This window comes from Erythrolamprus reginae, chromosome 1, assembly GCF_031021105.1.
Source record: "Erythrolamprus reginae isolate rEryReg1 chromosome 1, rEryReg1.hap1, whole genome shotgun sequence".
Taxonomy (NCBI): domain Eukaryota; kingdom Metazoa; phylum Chordata; class Lepidosauria; order Squamata; family Dipsadidae; genus Erythrolamprus; species Erythrolamprus reginae.
The window spans coordinates 228581428-228602116 of NC_091950.1; the positions used below are offsets into that span (position 1 = coordinate 228581428).

The window sequence follows — 20689 nt, forward strand, 5'->3', positions numbered from 1 at the left end:
TCTCTTGCCTACCAACATCCATTGGTATTCATCTGACTAGTGTCCTGTTAGTGTGTGAGAGTTGAGGGGTATTTGGAAACTAAAACATTATTTGCTGTGTAAGCAAGGAGATAGGAAGAAGTCTGTGCTTGGCTTAGCTCAACTGTTCTGTAGTAAAATTGCTGGCTGCTGTGAAAGCAAAAGTGAAACTGAAACTCCTGCTTGTGTTTTGCCTTTGGATCAGATTTATTTTCAGTTGGAGAGGGGAGAGTAGAACTCCTTAGCATCAGAGCTTTGTCAATAATAATATGAGAAATATTCATGGTACGATGGTCATTTTGAACAATACTTTCTTAATGAGCACCTAGAAGGCAAGAGGAATATACATGGTAAAGTTCAAGTTTCAGTTCTGGAGATTTTGTTATTAATGTGTGAGTGGTTTTCGCTTTTATGTAGATATTGCATCCTATTCTGGGCATAGATTTTAGGAAGAACAAGGGTTAACTGGAGCATAAACATGAAAAAACAGACAAAATGATAAGAGGCCTGAAAAGAAAAACATGAAGGAATGCTTGGAGGTGTTTTGTATGTTTAGTCTGGAGAGAAGATGACTCAGGAAATATGATAGAGGTCTTCAAGTGTTGGATGAGCCTTTAAAAGTTGTTCCAGAAGATGGGATAACAAGTTGTAAATAGTTGTAAATTACAAGGAAGTTGGTTTTATTAAATGTTAAGTTTCATCTTACTAATGGTAAAAATTTAGCATTGACACAATGTATCAAGAAATGCTGGACTATTCTTTTCTGGAGGTATTAGAGATACTGTACTGTAGTAGATTTCCAAACTGAATATGGACTTGGATTAGATTATTTTCAAAGTTCTTTCTAATCTTGCAATTTGCGATACACTTGATATTACATGAACAGCAGTGAATACCCAGCAGCACCTTTAAAGTGGCTACAGATTTTCAGGTTTTCCCTTTAATTTGGAATAACTCTTTGAGAATAGTTTGTTTTACACAATTTGAACATGGAAAGTGCAGAATGACTTGGAAAATACCATTTCTGAGGTTTAGTGGAAGTTTGTGCTTGTAGCCTTCTACCAATGTAGAAATATAGATTACTCTGGCCAGTTAAGTCTCCAAAGTCCAAGGTGTTCATTTAAAATTATTACCCATCCTCTGTGTTAAAAGAAAAATATCTATCCCAAATGAAGAGTTTAAATTTGTTAGGGATGCATTGAGAATAAGTTAATGGTGCCATGTCACACATAAACCCTCTTCAGGCATTTTAAACTGAACAAAAATATTGTGAGTGCTGACACTCATCAGCCTGAGAAGGGGGGGGGGGGTTTATAGAAATTAGAACCTTTCTTCCTCCCTTCCTCCCTGACCCCCTCTAAAAACCAACGGAGGCAGGAGGGAAAGTGTGTGTGTGTGTGTGTGAAATTGATTGCCATGTTGCCTGAAGATGACAATTTTTAAGAGAAAAACCTTAGGATCACCCTTTCTGATTTTATATGGGAGGGAAGGGATATTTTTATATCTATTTATCTATATATCTAGTACATCTAGATCCGACCATCATCCATCCATCCATTCATCCTCATCTCTCTCTCTCTCTCTCTCTCTCTCTCTCTCTCTCTCTCTCTCTCTCTCTCTATCTATCTATCTATCTATCTATCTATCTACCGGTATCTATCTACCGGTATCTATCTACCGGTATCTATCTATCTATCTATCTATCTATCTATCTATCTATCTATCTATCTATCTATCTATCTATCTATCTATCTATCTACTAGTAGGATATAATAATTTGAAAAGGAATTTTCTGAAACAATTCAGAGGGATAGAAGTAAATTTGTAATGCAGTTAAAGATATCAGTAACAATTTTTAAAGAGTTCTTACACACACACACACATAGAGCAAAAATTCATATTCTTTGAAATCTGTCTCCTCCCCCCCTTCCAATAATCTTATAAAATTTTGGTGATTGATTGAGCCTGACCCCTCTAATGTACTCATTGTTATATGTCTTATTTCCTCAAGATTTTATCTTTGGATTCAGAAATTTGCAAGTTCTGTAACGCTTTATGGACTGACTAGTAGGATTTTGTTTTACTTTTATTCACTACTAAGTGTACATTATTTGCTTTTTTGGATTCTGTCAAAAAGTGAAACGAGAAAAAAATACTTGAGGCTGAAAAAAGATTACTATTGCTTTAAGGGGTCCACTCAGTAGCAATACCTTTTCAGGATCAAAAAGAAGAGTGAAAAATATCTTATAAGGGACCAAGAAGAGCTGTACTTGTTCAAAGTGTATAGCAATTCCTCTGAATAATTTTCTGAAGATTGCAAAGTTCTAATATTTATTTATTTATTTGTTTGTTCTGTCAAGTATGTGTTGGTAGTATACAAAGATACAACAATGTTTATAGACATGATTCTAGCAAGATAGAAATATTAGGACAGGGGACGGAAGGCATGCTGGTACACTTATGCACAACCCTTATTGACCTCTTAGGAATCCGAATGTAGGATTCCGATTCCTAAGGAATCCTTAGAATTCCTTAGAATCTTAGAATTCTTAGAACAATGTTGAAAGGACAATATCTTAAACCCCACAAATAGATACCAGTAAAAACCTAATTCAGCTCTAACATCTTGTATTGGAAGGACTCAGAAAATTGTTTCTGATTAGTATTCACTTCAGATATTTGGACTAAAACAGTTTAGAATTCAAAAATGCAGAAAAAAAGATGCATTTTAATAATGCACGTATATATCTTTTACACATTTGATTTAACGTTTTATCTAAAAGTGATGTCAAAAAGGGATCAAAATTTAAGGCCAGCTGAATTATATCAGTCACACTAATTACTATACGATAGTGTGGCTAATATAATTCAACGTATACATTAAATATTTACTCCTTTTAGGATAGCACTAGAAAAATATTAGATATTTATGCAGAATGTTGGTCAAAATAAAGCCTGAATTGAAGTTATATTATTAATATTTATTAGTATGAATTATTTTTCCCTACCTGTGTAATAAAATGTGTCCTGAAAATTTTACATATACTGAAGAAATTATTGCAAATTTTTGGTTGGAGCAGAGTTAGGTTTCATATGTTCAAATACCTCTGAAGATTTGTGGGGTTCATTTGCTACATTTCACGTGTTGTCCTTGTCTGGTATTTACTTAGATGAGCAGTACTGGACCCAGCCCAATGTCATCTGTTCCATCTAGCAGTGGAAAAGGGACTGGGAGATCAACAAACTTTATTCTAGAATTGCAAAGTATGATGTGAGTATAATTCTGTTTCTACATTTCACGATGTTTACGGCTAGGCAATAGTAAAGGAAAGATTTGATTAATATGTATTCATGATCTGATGTTTCAAAGGGTAAAATGTTTTCCAAGATCGAATAAAGTAGTAAGGAGGTCCCTTGACTTTGAATGATAAATAAGGCAATAAATATAAAATGCTATGTATATTTTATAATAGCTGTACAATGTTCTACTTTTGTTTATGCTCAACAATAAAATAATTGAATTTATAGTAAAGTTAGCATAAGTAGATAATTTATAACTTAGTTTTCTTCCTCCTGACAATAAGAATGTCAGGTATAATGATTTACAGTGAATTAATCCTTTCTCCTTTGTAATTAAACTATGTGTGCCCCATTTTTAGCCTCTGCATCCAGTTTTCATGCCCTGTTTTCAGCGCTCCATTTTCTGCCTGTTATGGGCAATCGGGAATGGACAGAAAATGGGGTGCAAGGAGGCCAAAAACATGGCGCAGAGCCAAAAATGGGACCTGCAGTGTAACTATAGTTACTAGGATCTCAAAGTTAAGAAATTGGCCATTTCCCCCCCTGCAAGCATACCAAGTATTTAGAGAAGAAAATAAACTTTAAACAAAAAGGGGTGGGGGAAAGAGGGGAAGGCAAAAGAACAGAGGCAGACCTCTGAAAAAAGTGGAGAGACAACATTGAAGACATACTACAACATCTTCAAATAATGATGGTTGAGGCCACCAGAAGTAATCTGTATCTCCCTTGACACTCAAAGAGGAAGTAAAGAAGAAGAAGAAGAAAACTGGTCCTAAATGTAACTTTGAATGGTCATTAAATGGTTGTAGAACTATCTGTACTTGTGCTTCAATAGCTTGATTGTGGGATTGTTCTCAACAGGAACTATATTTTACTATTGAATAAGGTTTCCCTAAATGAACAATTGCTTTTTTTTTACAAGAAGTTGCCAGTACATGCTGTGGGACATCTTCATTCCATGGTACTTTTATGCCTTTTAAACTGAAGCCCTGCACCACAACCTGGTATATGTCTGCAGTCATGTGTAGAAAAACAATTGGAATTCACAAAGTACTACTTGATATTTTTTGCTAGAATGTAGAGCAGTTAAAAACCAACCATCTGGATTTACCCTTATAATATCTGTAAACTGAGTCCCCAATCTTTTATTTAGATATCATAGTAGTACATTTTTTTGTTCTTTTATAATACCTTTTTCTTTCTTTTGATCCAGCAGTAAATTAACGTTTTGTTCTTAACTTGAAGTGATACAAATTCAATAATATGTTTTGGTGTTAGGACTGGGAGAAAATAAAACAGAACATTTCTTGGAGTTGGAAATCAAAGGGCATGAATGTGAAAATTATGGATAAGCATCTGAGAAGCATCTTTTTATACAATTGCAGAGTTCCTGATTAAGCACTTTTGAAAGTATATATCCAATTCCTATTAATACATGAATTATGCAGAAATATAAAATGTAGACATCTTCATATTCTTTTAAGACCAAGGACAGTGTTGATTTTAAAAGTTATCCAAACAAATAATCCTGATTCTGAAACATGTAATTTTATCAACTTCATTTCATTAACTTCATTGGAACTGAGGGAATTCTTTTAGTACATGTATTTCTTCTATTCTGTTTCTTAAAATAAGTCTTAGATGAGCAAAAATACAATTTCATGATAAGACTAGATTATGAGCAAATTTAAAATTGTTTTCCTTGGCTTCTTATATTACAACAATGTCATATAGATCCCTATCTTAAAGCACATGCATTTGTACAAAAGGATATTTTTCAATGAGATTTTAAGAAATGGTTTTATCATAAATAGATAATAATTGAGTTTGCCATACAGGTTTACTGCTAGTCCATTTTAGGTAAGGTGCTTGATAATCATGCTACTAAAATCTTACAGTTAGTCTGCTAGTTGCAGCAAGACTGCCTAATGACTTTAACATAATAAAATATTTTAGAAACCTATCTCCGTGGCTGCAGTATCTTGTTAAAAGAACAACAAAAATGATAAATCAAGATTGATAGTTGTTCTTAATGACCTCAGAAGCAGCTTTGGAAAAGATCTAAGGGGACTGAAAAAAAGAGAAATTTCCTGATGATTCTCCATATATGATATTTGCTCTACGGTCTAAAATATAAATTGAGGAATGGAAACATACAGAAAACTTCCAATTTTCCTACTGTTATACCTATAAAATATAATTTATTTCAAGATATGAATATATACACTGAATACACTTCCTTCATCTCCTGTAAAGAATAAAGCTATAGTACAATTTATAATAAAATAATAAGCATAATTAAAATTACCAGACTGGAAATTCGAAATGTAATGGTTTGGATTCCAGAAAGGCTCATTTCAATTATTTAATCTTTCCATTAAATATATGGAAGTATATTGAAGCTCATAATATATTGGGCTATACAGCTTAAAACTGGTACATTCCATGTAGAGAAGGATTATTTAATAAATGCACTCCTTATATACATGGCAGTAGCTCTTCAATTTTAAGAAGGAAAAACGTTTAATTTTAAGCAGGAAAATCTGTATGTAGTGTGTATATTGGCATTTTTACATTTGGGGAATTAAAACTGCCTTGAGCATGGTGGTGTTGGTACATCAGGTGAAGGCAGTGGTTAATGAGACAAAGAGAAGTAGGACAGATGACCTCTAAGTTATTAGTATTTACCTATATTGCATACTGTTATTTGTATTTGTTTTGTCAATATTATAAAATATACCGCATCAGTAGCAATTAGAAGTCATGTTTTGAAAATGTATTCTTTACTCAAGATAATTATTACTTATCTTTAAAGAACTTATATTGCATATTTTGAGATCTGTATGCTAAATATGTCATTTAAATAAAAGATCTTTTAAAAAAGAACTTTAGTTTCCTAATCTCTCTTGGGGAATGAAACCAAAAGAAGTAATAATAACCAGAAAGAAATATTAAGAACTGCCATAACAATGTTAAATGCAAAATACTGTTCAGACATATGCCCAATGTTATGCTTACACATTCAAAATGTCACAGCAACTGAAGGAAAAATAGAAACTTATATTAAATGAGAACAGTGAAAGCTTACAGATAGTATGTGTGTCTGTAATAAATTCTTGTATAACTTTAAATATTTGCTTATCTTTTGTACTCTATGTAACTTTTTCTATTTTTAGTTCTGCTTTGGTATGGTTCATTGTTTTAATGAAAAGACTAAACTTATTTATGTTTATATTTTACTTTGAACAGGCTAGTGTGATATATCATTCAAGACAATTCTTTTTGAAACTTTTTAATATCAAAAACATTAAATAAATCTATATGAAGATTCCTCAGTAATTCATCCTTTTGTCAGTTTTCTGTGGATGGTGGTGGATGGGAATAGTGGCTCAGCAAATTAAATCTGGATACCATCAGTTTTCTAAAAATGGAATGGCATATTATTTGTGGAATCCTATTGTACTTAAATCAAATTATGCTGAAAAGTTTGACCATCTTTTATTTCCCTGGATTCAAGTTAGCATTGACTACTGGCAACTGCCTGGACATTTAAAGTCCCTGCAGATTTCTTGGCAAGATTTTTCTGCAAGTGTTTTACCATTGTCTCTTTCCTTCGGTTGAGAGAGAGGGATTGATTGGTTGAAGATTACCCAGCTGGCTTTGTACCTAGGGTAGAATTAGAACTCACAGTCACTTGATTTCTAATTTGGTCCTTAATCAGTACACCAAATTGACCAACTTTTACTTATTAATAAAAAAGAAACTTTAAGTCAAGTGATTGTATGTTTAAAGTTGCTATAAAATATTCTAGCTAGATCAACGTTTTTGCCTTCTCAATAGAGAAAGGTGAATGCTGTTTTGTGGAATGCATTTTCTCCAAAATTGCAAAATATATTTCAATTTAAGGTTACGCAGTAGCCCATCCCTAGGCACCAGTGGTCAGTAAATGTGACACTGTGTGTTTTTCAAGTATTTTGTTACTTTATTTCAATCTTCAAATGTGTATATTATTATTATTATCATATCCATCACTCTAGAGAGTTGATTTTGGTTGATGTTGAAAGGAAATGGTAATAATGATCTTGTCTGTGTAAAGGCTGGCAGATCAGGCTGTAATTTGAGATTACACAGGATTTCTGTATTCCATTCCATGATTGAATTTCTGAATCTAAACATTTTATTGAGTGTAGAAATAGCTTATTTATTGTATTGGTCTTCCAGTTTGAATCTTTAAAACATCTGTTAGGAAAGAGTTGCCACGAGTCTTCCGTCCCCCAAATCAAAGATATTATCAAACTAGATAAGGATGTTCTTATTTGCTGTACATTGCATACTATTCTGAGATAATACCCTAGCTAGTCACATTAGGGATAAATTTTGTAAGAAAGGATACACAGTGTTCTACTATCTACCGTAGCAGCTCTACATTTCATTGTTCTAAGTGATTCATATTAGCTCAGTAATCTCTTAAACAGAGAGCCAGTTTCTAACTAGGAGACTGTGAGTTCTAGTCATGCTTTAGGCACAAAGCCAGCTGGATGACTTTGGGCCAGTCACTGTCCCTCGGGCCTAGGAAGAAGGCAAGAGCTAATCATTTCCAAAGTTTTGTCAAGAAAATTACAATGACTAGTTCAAGCACTCATTAGGAATCAACACTGACTCAAAGGCACACACAAACAAAATTTTAGACTACCATAGCTATAAAAATTGTCCACTGTTAATAGCCCTTTATTGTAGATCAGAGATAATAGTAATAATAGTAATAATAATAGTAATAATAATAATAATAGTAATAATAATAATAATAGTAATAATAATAATATTTGTATGCTGCCCCTCTCTGAGGACTCGGAGCTGTTCACAACAATAAAACATCATATACAAATCCAATGTTAAAACAGTCTTTAAAAAAACCCTATTAAAACAGTCATACAGCCCAAACACACCATCCATAAAATCAAAGGCAGCTAAGGATATATCAATTCCTCCATGCCTGGAGACATAGATGAGTTTTCAAAAGTTTGCAAATGGCAAGGAGGATGGGAGCAGCCCTAATCTCCAGGGAGAGCTGATTCCAGAGGGCTGGGCCGCCACAGAGAAGACTCTCCCCCTGGGTCCCGCCAGACGGCATTGTTTCATCGACGGGACCCGGAGAAGGCCAACTCTGTGGGACCTAATCGGTTGCTGGTATTCGTGCGGCAGCAGGCCGCCCCAGAGGTATTCTGGTCTGATGCCATGTAGGGCTTTATAGGTCATAACCAACACTTTGAATTGTGACCGGAAACTGATGGCATACAAAAGATGAAAATACAGGAATTTTAATGAGCTTTTGGCTTTTGTTGTTAGCCATTGCCCTTTATTAGATCTCAATTGAAAAGCACTTTGTGTCACTGTGCTTCCTATATCTGATATTGATTTATCCATATATGCTGCTTCTTTCTGTTTGGTATTGCTCTGATTGTCCTCCTTGGTGCTTGGTAGAACAGAGATACTAGAACCCACCGGGTATACAACCTTCCCTGCTTTCCCTGGCTGTAGTGCAGGTTCCCCTATACTTCCTCCTTTCCCAAACAAGATAAAATGTTGCTGGCATTTACATCTGGTAATTGCTGTTAACATCTTGAAAAGTGGAAGTCAATTGAGAAACTGAAGCAATTCCTATTCTTATTCAGATTTGTATTCTAACCAGGCCTATTCATCTGTAATAAGCTGCAGTAGAACGGATGTATATATAATGAGCTTCATGTGTTTGTCTTAATAAACAAATTATGCAAGGATCTTTTGTTCACTAGTTTAAAAGATGTGCATCAATGTGGAGCAGTATCACATATATCCCTTGTCTCAATATAAATTGAATAGACATATATTACTTTGTTGAATAAAGCCCAGTCCCAACATTTATTTAAAGATGTGTTAAGTGAGGATTTTGTAATACCATTAGTCTTGCCATTTTGTTTTTGCTATTAAAAACCATTTTTTCATTATAATCTGAATGTCCTGTATGAATAGGGAGTCTAATAAAGCAGACCTACTGATCATTTTTATTTATTTGTTTATTTATATCCCGCCTTTATTTTTTACAAATAGGATGGTAAACATATCCAACACATTTTTCTCCTCCTAATTTCCCCACAAGAACAGCCCTGTGGACTGAGAGATAATGCCTTTTTTCAGAGCTGATTGTCTGAACCAACATTTTTATTATTTCTTTCCAGCTAAACTAATAAATTTTATTTATATTAGTTTTTTTTCAAAGACATAGTAAAGCAAAACACAACTCAAGGTTTCCTATTACTTTAGGTGATTAGACAAATTCAGAGTTTTGAGATAATTTTATGAGTGATTTCAAAAATTGCTGATGTCTGTGGTCAACTCCCAAACCTAGCCCTTTGCCTAGAAGGCAAACTGGAAAAGATGCTCCCCAATATTCCTTTAGCATCCTGGACGCTTCATACCATCTCCAGTTTAGTGTTCACTTTTGTGGGAACATTCTCTTAAATAACACATGTTAACTTTAGGTAATTGACAGGAAAAGCATGTTGATTTTCATCTTTATAACAATGACAGAAATGCATAATCAGCCCTTTATAAGGTAGTCCCAAATCAGTCGCAAAACAATACAAGAAATGCTGAAACTTTTAAAATGTAATTATAGTAACAACAACAGTATATTTAAATGACGGCTAACCTTTTTTGCCATCATGTTCCAAAATTGGGGAGAGTGGGGAAGGTAGGTTGTGTGCATGCATGCCCATACCCATAATTCAATGTGGCCCGTGTTGGGCGTACCTAGGCATCCCAAATTAGCCCAGCCCTCTGTGGGCGGCAGTGGCTGCTGATTGGTCTCCAAATGCAATTCAAGATGTTGGTTATTACCTATAAAGTGCTACTTGGCATTGGACCAGATTATTTACGGGACCGTCTTCTGCTTCACATGTCCCAGAGTCGGCCTCCTCTGGGCCCCGTTGGTCAAATAATGTTGACTGGTGAGTCTGCGGGGGAGAGCCTTCTCTGTTGCGGCCCCAGCCCTCTGGAACCAACTCTCCCCAGAGATCCACACTGCCCCCACTCTCCATGCCTTTCAAAAGGTATTAAAGACACATCTATGCTGGCAGGCCTGGGGGCTGTGAGCGATAGTTTCACTCTGGCAATTGGTATGAAAGAAGGACAGGGTGTCCAGCAAACCTGGAAAACAGGGAAATCGGAACTATCAGGGAAATCGGCGGTTTGGGAAATATCAGGGAATTAGTGAAAAAAATTGGATAAATCAGGAAAAATCCAAACTGTATCAAAATGTTTAAAAGTCGGAGGGAAATCATGTAAAAAAAAATGGATCGTGCTGCCTGGCAGAGTCAAGCAAAAATGGGCATAACTGGCAACAACTTGCTTCCTCAGCTACTAACATTTCTATACTGATAGCTGTTTGGTATGATGTCACCTATGTCTGCACCTTAACTAGATCGGCAAGTTACAGGGAAATGTCAGGAAAATATCAGGGAATTTCAAAATGCTTTCCTGCTGGACACCCTGGAAGGATGACTGTTTTTTATAGTGGATTTTATTTATTTTTTCATGTTTGAAATTGTATTTATTGTTACTGTGTTTATTTATTCTTGTGTGTCCGCAAGGAGAAGGGCGACCTATAAGTCTAATAAAATAAAAATCAATAAAAATCACATTTATTTAATAAAAATAAAATAAAATAACAGGACCATAAGAAATAGATTAGATACTTCACTAGTTATTAAAAATAGAGTTAATTTCTTAAGTGCTGCTTATTACTTTTGGTGTCTAGTAATTTAATATATTAATTGTCTAGAAGTTTGTCCTGAAACAAAGCCAATAGTAAAATGAGTTGCGGAGCAAGTGAGAAAAATAACTAATATGGACTGTGAAGGAAGCAAAGAAAAATGAAAAATGGTTAATTGAGGAATTTCAATTGAGGAATTGAGGATTTTCAGTTAAACTATACCAGATGTTTATACGTGTGTGTGTGTATGTGTTTGTGTGTATTTTACTGAAATAATGTTCACTCCAATCAATTTAAGCTGATTGGAGTTTTACTATCTTACAGAGTCCCAAAATTATTATATTCTGAAAAACATCATTACACATATTAATTTGACTCTGAGACATCGATATTGTTTTGAAGGACCTAGAAACTGAGGGTTCAACTATGGGAATTAGTTTCCTTACTATTTTTACTGCAAAAAACCTTCCCTTACATGCACAGCCCCAGTTACCTATGTTACTTGCATCTTAAAGATATAGATTATGCTTGGATAATTATGTCAAATTCAAAACATGTTATTTGGATCATTGGCCAACTTTATGTAATATAACACTTAGAAGAACAATTATAATTAAATACGGAGATCCTTTATTGAAATTACTGTCTAAAATGTGCATACAAACATATATGTATGAAAATACTTTTGTGTGTGTTTCTATTCAGCTAAATAATTTAATTATTTTTTTACAAAAGCAGAAAAAAAAAAGCTCCTCTGGCCTATGAAAGAGCCACCACTTTTTCATTTGCAACCCTGGTATGGTAGCAGAACAGATACTTTGTTCCTTGACTACAGTTTTGTATCTGCATAGATAAATAGATTCAGGACTGAATAAGAGTTTTTCCCCCCAACTGATAAATATGGGAGTTGAATTAGAGCTACTATTTGTGGTTGCTTATATTAAAACATTTACTTCCTAGTGTTTCACTGCAAAAAGTCAATACCAACCTTTTCTAGACTCTTAACATTTTTATCCTTTTTAATATATTTTATAATATATAACTCAAGGCGGCGAACATACCTAATATTCCTGTCTCCTATTTTCTTTGTAAAGTGGTTTGGGGTGTTATTTGTTCATGTTATACTATACTTATTATACTTATATACATCTTATATAGTTGGACCCTTGGTGTACTATTAACTAGAAGTAGTTCTTAAATCCTTGCTTTCATGGTGTAATATACATTGCTATAATTTTCTGGTTTTTTAAAAATTTCTTTTATTAATGGTTTCTCAATAACATGACTTTACTGTATTTTTTTTCTGGTTTATGCTGGAATAACTAACTGATATGAATGGATTTCCCACCCCAAAAAAGGGCAGGATTGCCTTTTAAAAAATATTATTTTTTATTATTTGATTCATACTTTCCCAGTCTTTCTTTTCTTTTTTTTGAGGCAGGTAGCAGCATATTAGACAATATTTTCTTTGGCACAACCACAATCTCTTTCCAATAGTGGTTACATTTTTGGGTTCAGATTCTATTCACCCGTGAAGTTTACTGAATTAATTACTTTTTCTTACCCTAAACTTTCCACATAATTACTTTGGAGGTAAATGAAATAAGAGGGAGATTGGATAATATGCTGAGCTTCTTGAAGCCAAAATAGGATCTAAGTGTGAATTATGTGGCAAATCACAATTACATAATGTATTGCTGTAATGGTTGATATCACAGTAATTTTGTTCTATTTCCCTGTAAAAGAATACTAGAATCAAGAAGTAGAATTAGACAATGCTAGCTTTTTCTTCCAGTTGCAATTTTAATAGTTTAAATATGTAGTTAAATTTAACAATTAATATCTAATGTTCTAAAGTAGTTGCCAGTTTGCAAACTCCTAATTTTTAGCCTTTGTGTCTGCCCTTTTGATCAGAGGGATTTGTTGGCCTTGTAATTCTAAAAATAGATTTCAATTAAAAAAAATAGTGTTGACTCCATGATCTTTGAGGGCCACATGAAACATAAACATTCTGCTGTATTATTAACAACTATCCTGATTTATGATTCAGAGTCATTGATAAAACATTTAGTGTCTTATAAAACAAAACTCAGTTGCTAAATCTTCCTGTAACCTATTTAGTCATAATGTATGTGTACTTTTTGTGCTAAGTGTCTTTCTATTCATGAGTAATTGTCTGACTTTGGTTTTGGAGTACAACACATTATTTTTAAATAACTCAATGCTCAATTAACAATTCTAATAAAAGCCAAAGTTTATTGCCTTATCCAATGGACTTCACAGAAGGAAGATCATTTTCTCTCCCATTTTCCAGATAGAAATTGAAGCTGAGGCACAGTAGTATAACAAAGTCTTTCATGAAGTATATGACCAATGTTGATGGAGTCATATAGTAGATGACAAATCCTTAATATAAGTGTGGCATTTTGTGTACTATTGCAGTGCAGAAGGGTGTGGGTATGAAGAAGAGAAAAAAAATAGATGTTTGTAACTGCATCATTATAATGTTTTTGTGCTATAAATTGACATAATGTATGAGTCAGCTTGATTTGGTTTAACATAGTTGTTACCTTCCAGTATCTTTATTCTTACTTTCATAATTACATTCAGGATTATGCACAAATAAACACATTTTGATAGCCAAGCAGCCTTTTTGTCAGCTTTCCTTGCTCACATGTTATTCAGACAACATAGACTAAAACAAAGAAGAGTGCTGGTAGCCTAGCAGTTAACTTTTTCCCCTTATCTGTCAGCTGTCACATTCATTGCTCCACATTTCCTTAGCGAAATGAAAAAAAACGAAGTACAAAATCAGGAATTAAAAAATGGAAAGAAATGGTATATTAGGAAGAAAGGCAAAAGAAAGGTGGGAATAAAACAGGATGAAAACGTGGTTGAAAAAGTGACAGTTCCTGGTAGAGTAAGAATATCTGTAGTGTAAGGCTCCTGTTGGATTGAAATTTCTAGAAAAAATTGATTGGAATTGAAGGGAGAGAGGTTCTTTATCCACTGATCTGACATACTTGTCAGATCCTTCTCAAGGCCTCCTCACTGAATGAGGCAGAGTCAGGCGTGGGCTACTGCCCAAACAGGGTGGAACGCAGTGGGGTAGCGAAAATAGAGCTCCACCCCAGAGCACCCAATTTGCACTGAAAGATGTTGAAAAAAAATGCATAAGCCACGCCCAGTGTGGTAGTAAAAATTTTGGTAGCCCTTCACTGGGCAGAGTCCACTTTTCCATTTCAAAGCCACCTGTTTTTCTGTAACTAACTTTTTTGTGCATAGTTTACTTTCTTTCCCCTTGGTCAATGGTAATGATTTCAAGGAAAAAAAGTCTTTCACATAGTTGTTATAAGAGATTATGTGTTGATTCTTTTAATGGAAAACATGCTTTCCGTCAGCTTGTCCACTTCAGCTATGAGGATGGTGATTTTTATGAAGAGAAATATTGTATGTAGAAAATGGGGAGGATAGTCTATATCAAGAAAAGATAGGATGATTATTATATTCATCTTTTTAAAGAAACCCTCCCCCCCAATATTTGTAAAGAAACCCATGAGGAAGTCAGACTAAAATAAGTACAGTAGATGGAAATATATAAAAATATACTAATAACTTTCTTCCTTAGGATGGTATCATGACTTAAATGCTGCATTAACTTAAGATCAAGGTTTTGCTTAACAAACAAAACTGTAAGTGAGCAGAGTCTAATGATATTCCATATAAACTTTTTGATAGAATTGAAAAAGATAGTTTAGCCCAGGGGTAGGCAAAGTTGGCTCTTCTATGACTTGTGGACTTCAACTCCCAGAATTCCTGAGCCAATCATGCTAGCTCTGGAATTCTGGGAGTTGAAGTCCACATGTCATAGAAGAGCCAAATTTGCCTACCCTTGGTTTAGCCCATTGAGTTGAAACCTCTGTTCATCCCAGAAAACTAGATTCAAGAGTTGCAAGGGATGCTTTCCTGATATTTGTTTCATTTGTAGATTTAGGAAGCTTTTAGAAATATTTAATCTTTGTTCGGTAGGTAATTTGACCATTGCTAACATTGCGGAATGATTAAGAACATATCTTGGTTGAAGTGTGATGGGTTTTATTTTGTCTTGTTTAATTTTCCAGAGTTCTGGTTTTTATTTTCTATACATTTATAGTGGTTGGATTGTTATTATCCACCTGCTTTATATTGTATAAGAGGAGTAACCATATAAATCTTAGAAATAAAGAAATCTTGATAAGTTTCGCTTTGATATTACAAGCAGTGAAAAGTGCTACATCACATTCCTTACTGTTTTTTATAAGTAAGTTTATTTATTGTCTCCTTTTAAAACTTGATTTCCAGTCTGTTGATCATCAATATTGCCCTCTGTTGCTTCTTGTTTCCTGAGTCTTTCTTACTGTGGACACAGTAGTCTGGCCAATGTTATAGCCTATGATTTTGAAACTATACTTTTACTGATGTGATCCAAAATTGCATTTGCTTTTTTTGTAACTATATAACTATATAATATTCAGCTTCTAATCAACTACAACTCTTAAGATTCTTTTCAGATGCATTATTACCAAGTTAAATATTCCACATCTGTCTGTTTGATGCATTTATCCTAAGTAAATAGAGTTACTTACTATTAAGTTTCAGCATATTTTCAGGCTATTTCTGTAATTGACAAAATATTTGGATATTCTTTCTGTCTTCTATGGTTTTATGTAGTAGATCTGTGTGAAGCATTCTGTTTGTAAGCCGCCCTGAGTCTACAGAGAAGGGCGGCCTAGAAGTCTAAATAACAACAGTGTTGCTCCATAGTTTGCTTTATGCCATGTTTTGCTTTATGCCAAGATTGCCAGTGATGCTTTCAAAAAACATAACTTAATGAATTTGGGGAAGGCTGATCCTAACAGTTTACTAGATACTTCTTTTGAATAGCGTGTGTGATATATAATTCACTGAGTTATATATCATATGAAGATTCAATAAGAGCCCCTTTCAAACTTTCATCCAGGTCATTAATGAAATGTTAAAGTTCCAGTTCCAGAAACATTTCTTTTAATACTGCACTTCAAATACTGTATTTCAGGGTAGTTTGATGTGTAGTTTTAAAACTAGTTCTGTATCCATCTAATGAATCTGCCATTCAACTTTTTACTTAAGTAACTTACTAATAAGTCCATGCATTTTAGCAAAATGATCAGTATACACTGCTCAAAAATAAATAAATAAAGGAAACACTTAAACAGCAGAATATAACTACTGTACAAGTATTCAATGAGAATATTTCATTCATTCAGATCTAGGATGTGTTATTTGAGTGTTCCCTTTATTTTTTGAGCAGTATATTTTATGTCTATAGTGTCCCTACCACCACCAACAAAGTTAGCCAATTAGCAAAATGCACCCCTCCTCCAAAGATTAAGCTGACCTGATCTTGATAAATCCATGCGATGATGAATTTTAAGGTAAGAAACGAGAAAAAAAAAATCAAACCTTAATTTATCATTAATGCAGTTTTAGAATTGACAAGAGCACATCAAGTCTCATCAAATATGACAAGGGAAAAATGATAGCAAGGAGTTTATTAAGAAATCCTAATTTCAGAAATATGAAAGAAATGGGGAGAAGGGGACTTTTATTATGGAAGATCACAGGGCAGTATTAAAGGGGAAATGTCTATCCAGATAAGGATCTGTAATTTTTTTCTAAAATAATCTTACAGCTTTCTTAATGCATCAATAAACATAGTTTTGCAGTATACATTTAGAGTATAAATAGAGCTTTTATATGTTGGTGATATAAAATAGACACTCTATACTGAATTGAACCACAGATCTGTTTAAACTAGAACTATATTTATAGACCTTTCAGGAAATTCCCAAATTAAGCAAGATGGCCACATTTTCCATGGTCATACATGGGAAGGATGGATTGATATGATGTTTGCTTTTTCACTGGAAGATAAAATATGTATACCTAACTTTGAGCACATCTCTGTTTCTCTGATAAAATCTGTCCCTATACATTATAATTATGATATAGCCACTCCCTTCAGTGGACTTAGCTATTACAGTATTGTAATATTTTCTATTTTGTTACAATTGTTTATTTTAGCATTAGGTTCATTGAAACCAGATGTGCATCACTGCCATTCCCAATCTCGCAAATTTCATTTTAAAATATTTATATTTAAATTCTACAGTGCACCAGTTTAATAGCAAAATGTGAAAGAGAATAATGTGATCAACATTTCTTCCCGATTATTTTGCATCAGGTGATATTTTAATATCTTCAGACTGATAAACAAGGAAATAATTCTGTATATTTTTCACAGCCAAGCAACATTGTGATAAATACATGCTAGTTAATTCTCTTGCATCTTTTTAATTTTCAAGAACATTTTTGTTACTTAATTATGAAAACTGTGTTTCTTTTTCAAAGGCAATTATACAGTTATTTTGCAATTGTTTTTTAGCAAGGGCTAGCTAGAGGTGACACCATCCCCTCCCCAATTCAGGGGTACATATTTAATATATCTGTATATGTTGGTCATGGCTTTTGCATAGAATAGGGCAATCACCAACAAAATTGCTAGAAAAGTCGATGTCACTCAGCACCATTTATAAAAGCAAAAATGTTTACTGTGTTAAATGTTTATGTGTTAATGTTTACTGTGTGTAAATCTCAATCTACGGAGAGGGGCGACATACAAATCCAATAAATAAATAAATAAATAAACAAACAAACAAATAAATAAATAAATAAATAAATCTCAAACATAGATTGTATATTGAATCAGGTTTTTTGTTACTTACATTCTTTTATTATTTACTAAATATTTTTGTCATTTCTACCATAATTAAATTGGATGTCTTAAATTTTAAGAATAAAAAATATACTACTCAGATATGTATGAGTAGTGCTAATGCAAGATTCTTTTTATTATTTTGAAATACAACTCATGCAGTGCTATCATGCATATTCCTTTTAAGGATAAGAGAGAATACATAAACTTCTCCAATGCACCTGGTATTTTGTCATTTCACAGTGCACTATCAAGTTTTATAGAAATGCAAGGAAACAGATATCATGAACACCTGGTGTCTTTTTACAGTACAATATAGATAATCACTGTAATAGATTTATTCCTTTGGCATTCATAATATATTGGCTATTTCCTTAAATGTCTTAGAAAATTTGAGACTTTCATTCCAGTTTTCAGTGAATTATAAAACTGTAGATATTCTCTCTGGATTTGAAACTGCCCTATAAGAACATAATGATTGCTCTGCTAAATCATACTGTGACCCATCTTATCTAGCATTTTGTTTCTCACAATGGCCAACCAGATTTTTTTTTGAGCAGCAAACATTTTGCTCTCCCACCACTGTTTTGAATCTCATATGGGAATATGCAGCTCCAATCTAGAGATAACATTTAGTGTTTAAGACTTACAGACTTTGATGACACAATGTTCAATTAATTTATCCAACATCTTTTAAAAACCAATCCAACAGAGTATCAATCAACATTATTATTATTATTATTATTATTATTATTATTATTTAGATTTGTATGCCGCCCCTCTCTGAAGACTCGGAGTGGCTTACAACAGCAAAGCACAGTACAAATCCAATGATTAAAAACAGTCATACACCCCAAACAAACCATACATAAAACAGAACGGCCAGGGGGAATCAATTTCCCCATGCTTGGCGGCAGAGCAGGAAGGGTGGGGGCAGTCCTGATCTCCTGGGGGAGTTGATTCCAGAGAGTCGGGACAGCCACAGAGAAGGCTCTTCCCCTGGGTCCCGCCAGACAACATTGTTTCGTTGACGGGACCCAGAGAAAGCCAACTCTGGGGGACCTAATGGGTTGCTGGGATTCATGCGGCAGAAGGCGGTCCCGAAGGTATTCTGGTCCAATGCCATGAAAGGCTTTATAGGTCAAAACCAACGCTTTGAATTGTGATCGGAAACCAATGCAGACTGCAGAGTGTTGATGTGACATGAGCATATCTGGGAAAGCCGATCTGTAATCTGCACAATCTGAATTTTCCGAATACTCTTCAAAAGTAGCCCCATGTAGAGAGCATTACAGTAGTCAAACCTTGAGGTGATGAGGGCATGAGTGACTGTGAGCAGTGACTCCCAGTTCAGATAGGGCCGCAACTGGTGCACCAGGCGAACCTCGCCACAGCCGAAAGATGGTTCTCTAATGTTAGCTGTGGATCGAGGAGGACGCCCAAGTTGCGGACCCTCTCTGAGGGGGTCAGTAATTCCCCCCTTCCCAGGGTAATGGACGGACAGATGGAATTGTCCTTGGGAGGCAAAACCCACAGCCACTCTGTCTTGTCAGGGTTGAGTTTGAGTCTGTTGACACCCATCCAGACCCCAACACATCACTTCCACTGCTTCGTTGACTGGACATGAGGTGAAGATGTACAGCTGGGTATCATCAGCATACTGATGATACCTCACCCCATGCCCCTAGATGATCTCGCCCAGTGGTTTCATGTCGATATTAAATAGCAGGGGGGAGAGGACTGATTCCTGAGGCACCTCACAAGGGAGAGACTTAGAGGTCGACCTCTGACCCCCACTAACATCAACTTCGACCGACTGGAGAGGTAGGAGGAGAACCACTGAAGGACAGTACTTCCCACTCCCAACCTCTCCAGCCAGCGCAGAAGGATAACATGGTTGATGGTATCGAAAGCCACTGAGAGGTCAAGAAGCACCAGGACAGAGGATAAACCCCTGTCCTGGGCCTGCCAGAGATCATCCATCAACACAACCAAAGCAGTTTCCGTGCTGTAGCCAGGCCTGAAACCTGACTGTTGAGGGCCTAGATGCATTTAATTTCACAAGGTATTTTGCTTAATCTGTTCTACAGATTACATCTTACAGTCAGCCTCATTGGATGATCTTTAGTCCTAGTGCTTTGAAAAAAGAGACTTTTTTCCTTGTGCTATAAATTATTTTCTATATCTCAGTCAGATTTATACTTAATTGTATTTTTTTTCTAGACTCCATACCTCAAATACTCTAGTCTTCTTTCTCCATAGCACAGATGCTTATAATAATAATAACAACAGAGTTGGAAGGGACCTTGGAAAGCTTCTAGTCTAACCCCCTGCTTGGGCAGGAGACCCTACACTACTTCAGACAACTGGTCATCCAACATCTTCTCGGACAGGGGCGGCATACAAATCTAATAAATAATAATAATAATAATAATAATAATAATAATAATAATAATAATAATAATTATTATTATTATTAAAAACTTCCAATGTTAGAGCACCCACAACTTCTGGAGGCAAGCCGTTCCACTGATCAATTGTTCTAACTGTCAGGAATTTTCTCCTTAGTTCTAATTTGCTTCTCCCCTTGATTAGTTTCCAACCATTTAAGCCCCCTAATAATGTTTTATGTTGTCTTTTGAATTTTTATCAAATTATTATATTTCTTCATTTTTAAAATGTGGCAATCAGAACACGGTATTCTAGATCCAGACATGTAGATTTGAATAAATATATTACCATGTTGGCAATTTCCCTCCTTTTCCTAATGAGTATACCTTATTTCACAGCTAGTGCATGCAGAATTAGCATCTTGACTGACCTATCCT

At 34.6% G+C, this 20689-nt stretch overlaps 2 protein-coding genes across 5 annotated transcripts in view; one reads left to right on the plus strand and one right to left on the minus strand.

Moving 5' to 3' along the window:
- Positions 1–20689, minus strand: part of RUNX2 (RUNX family transcription factor 2) — a 260435-nt gene that overhangs the window by 222740 nt on the left and 17006 nt on the right. The gene's annotated exons all lie outside the window — the stretch shown is intronic.
- Positions 1–20689, plus strand: part of SUPT3H (SPT3 homolog, SAGA and STAGA complex component) — a 364612-nt gene that overhangs the window by 2140 nt on the left and 341783 nt on the right. For 2 of the 3 annotated variants that reach the window (XM_070732449.1, XM_070732448.1), the window contains exon 2: positions 3189–3289. In XM_070732449.1, coding sequence (XP_070588550.1) covers positions 3189–3289 — 101 coding nt within the window. Of the gene's footprint in view, positions 1–3188; positions 3290–20689 lie in introns of those variants that run through there. The other variant, XM_070732451.1, reaches the window with a different exon arrangement.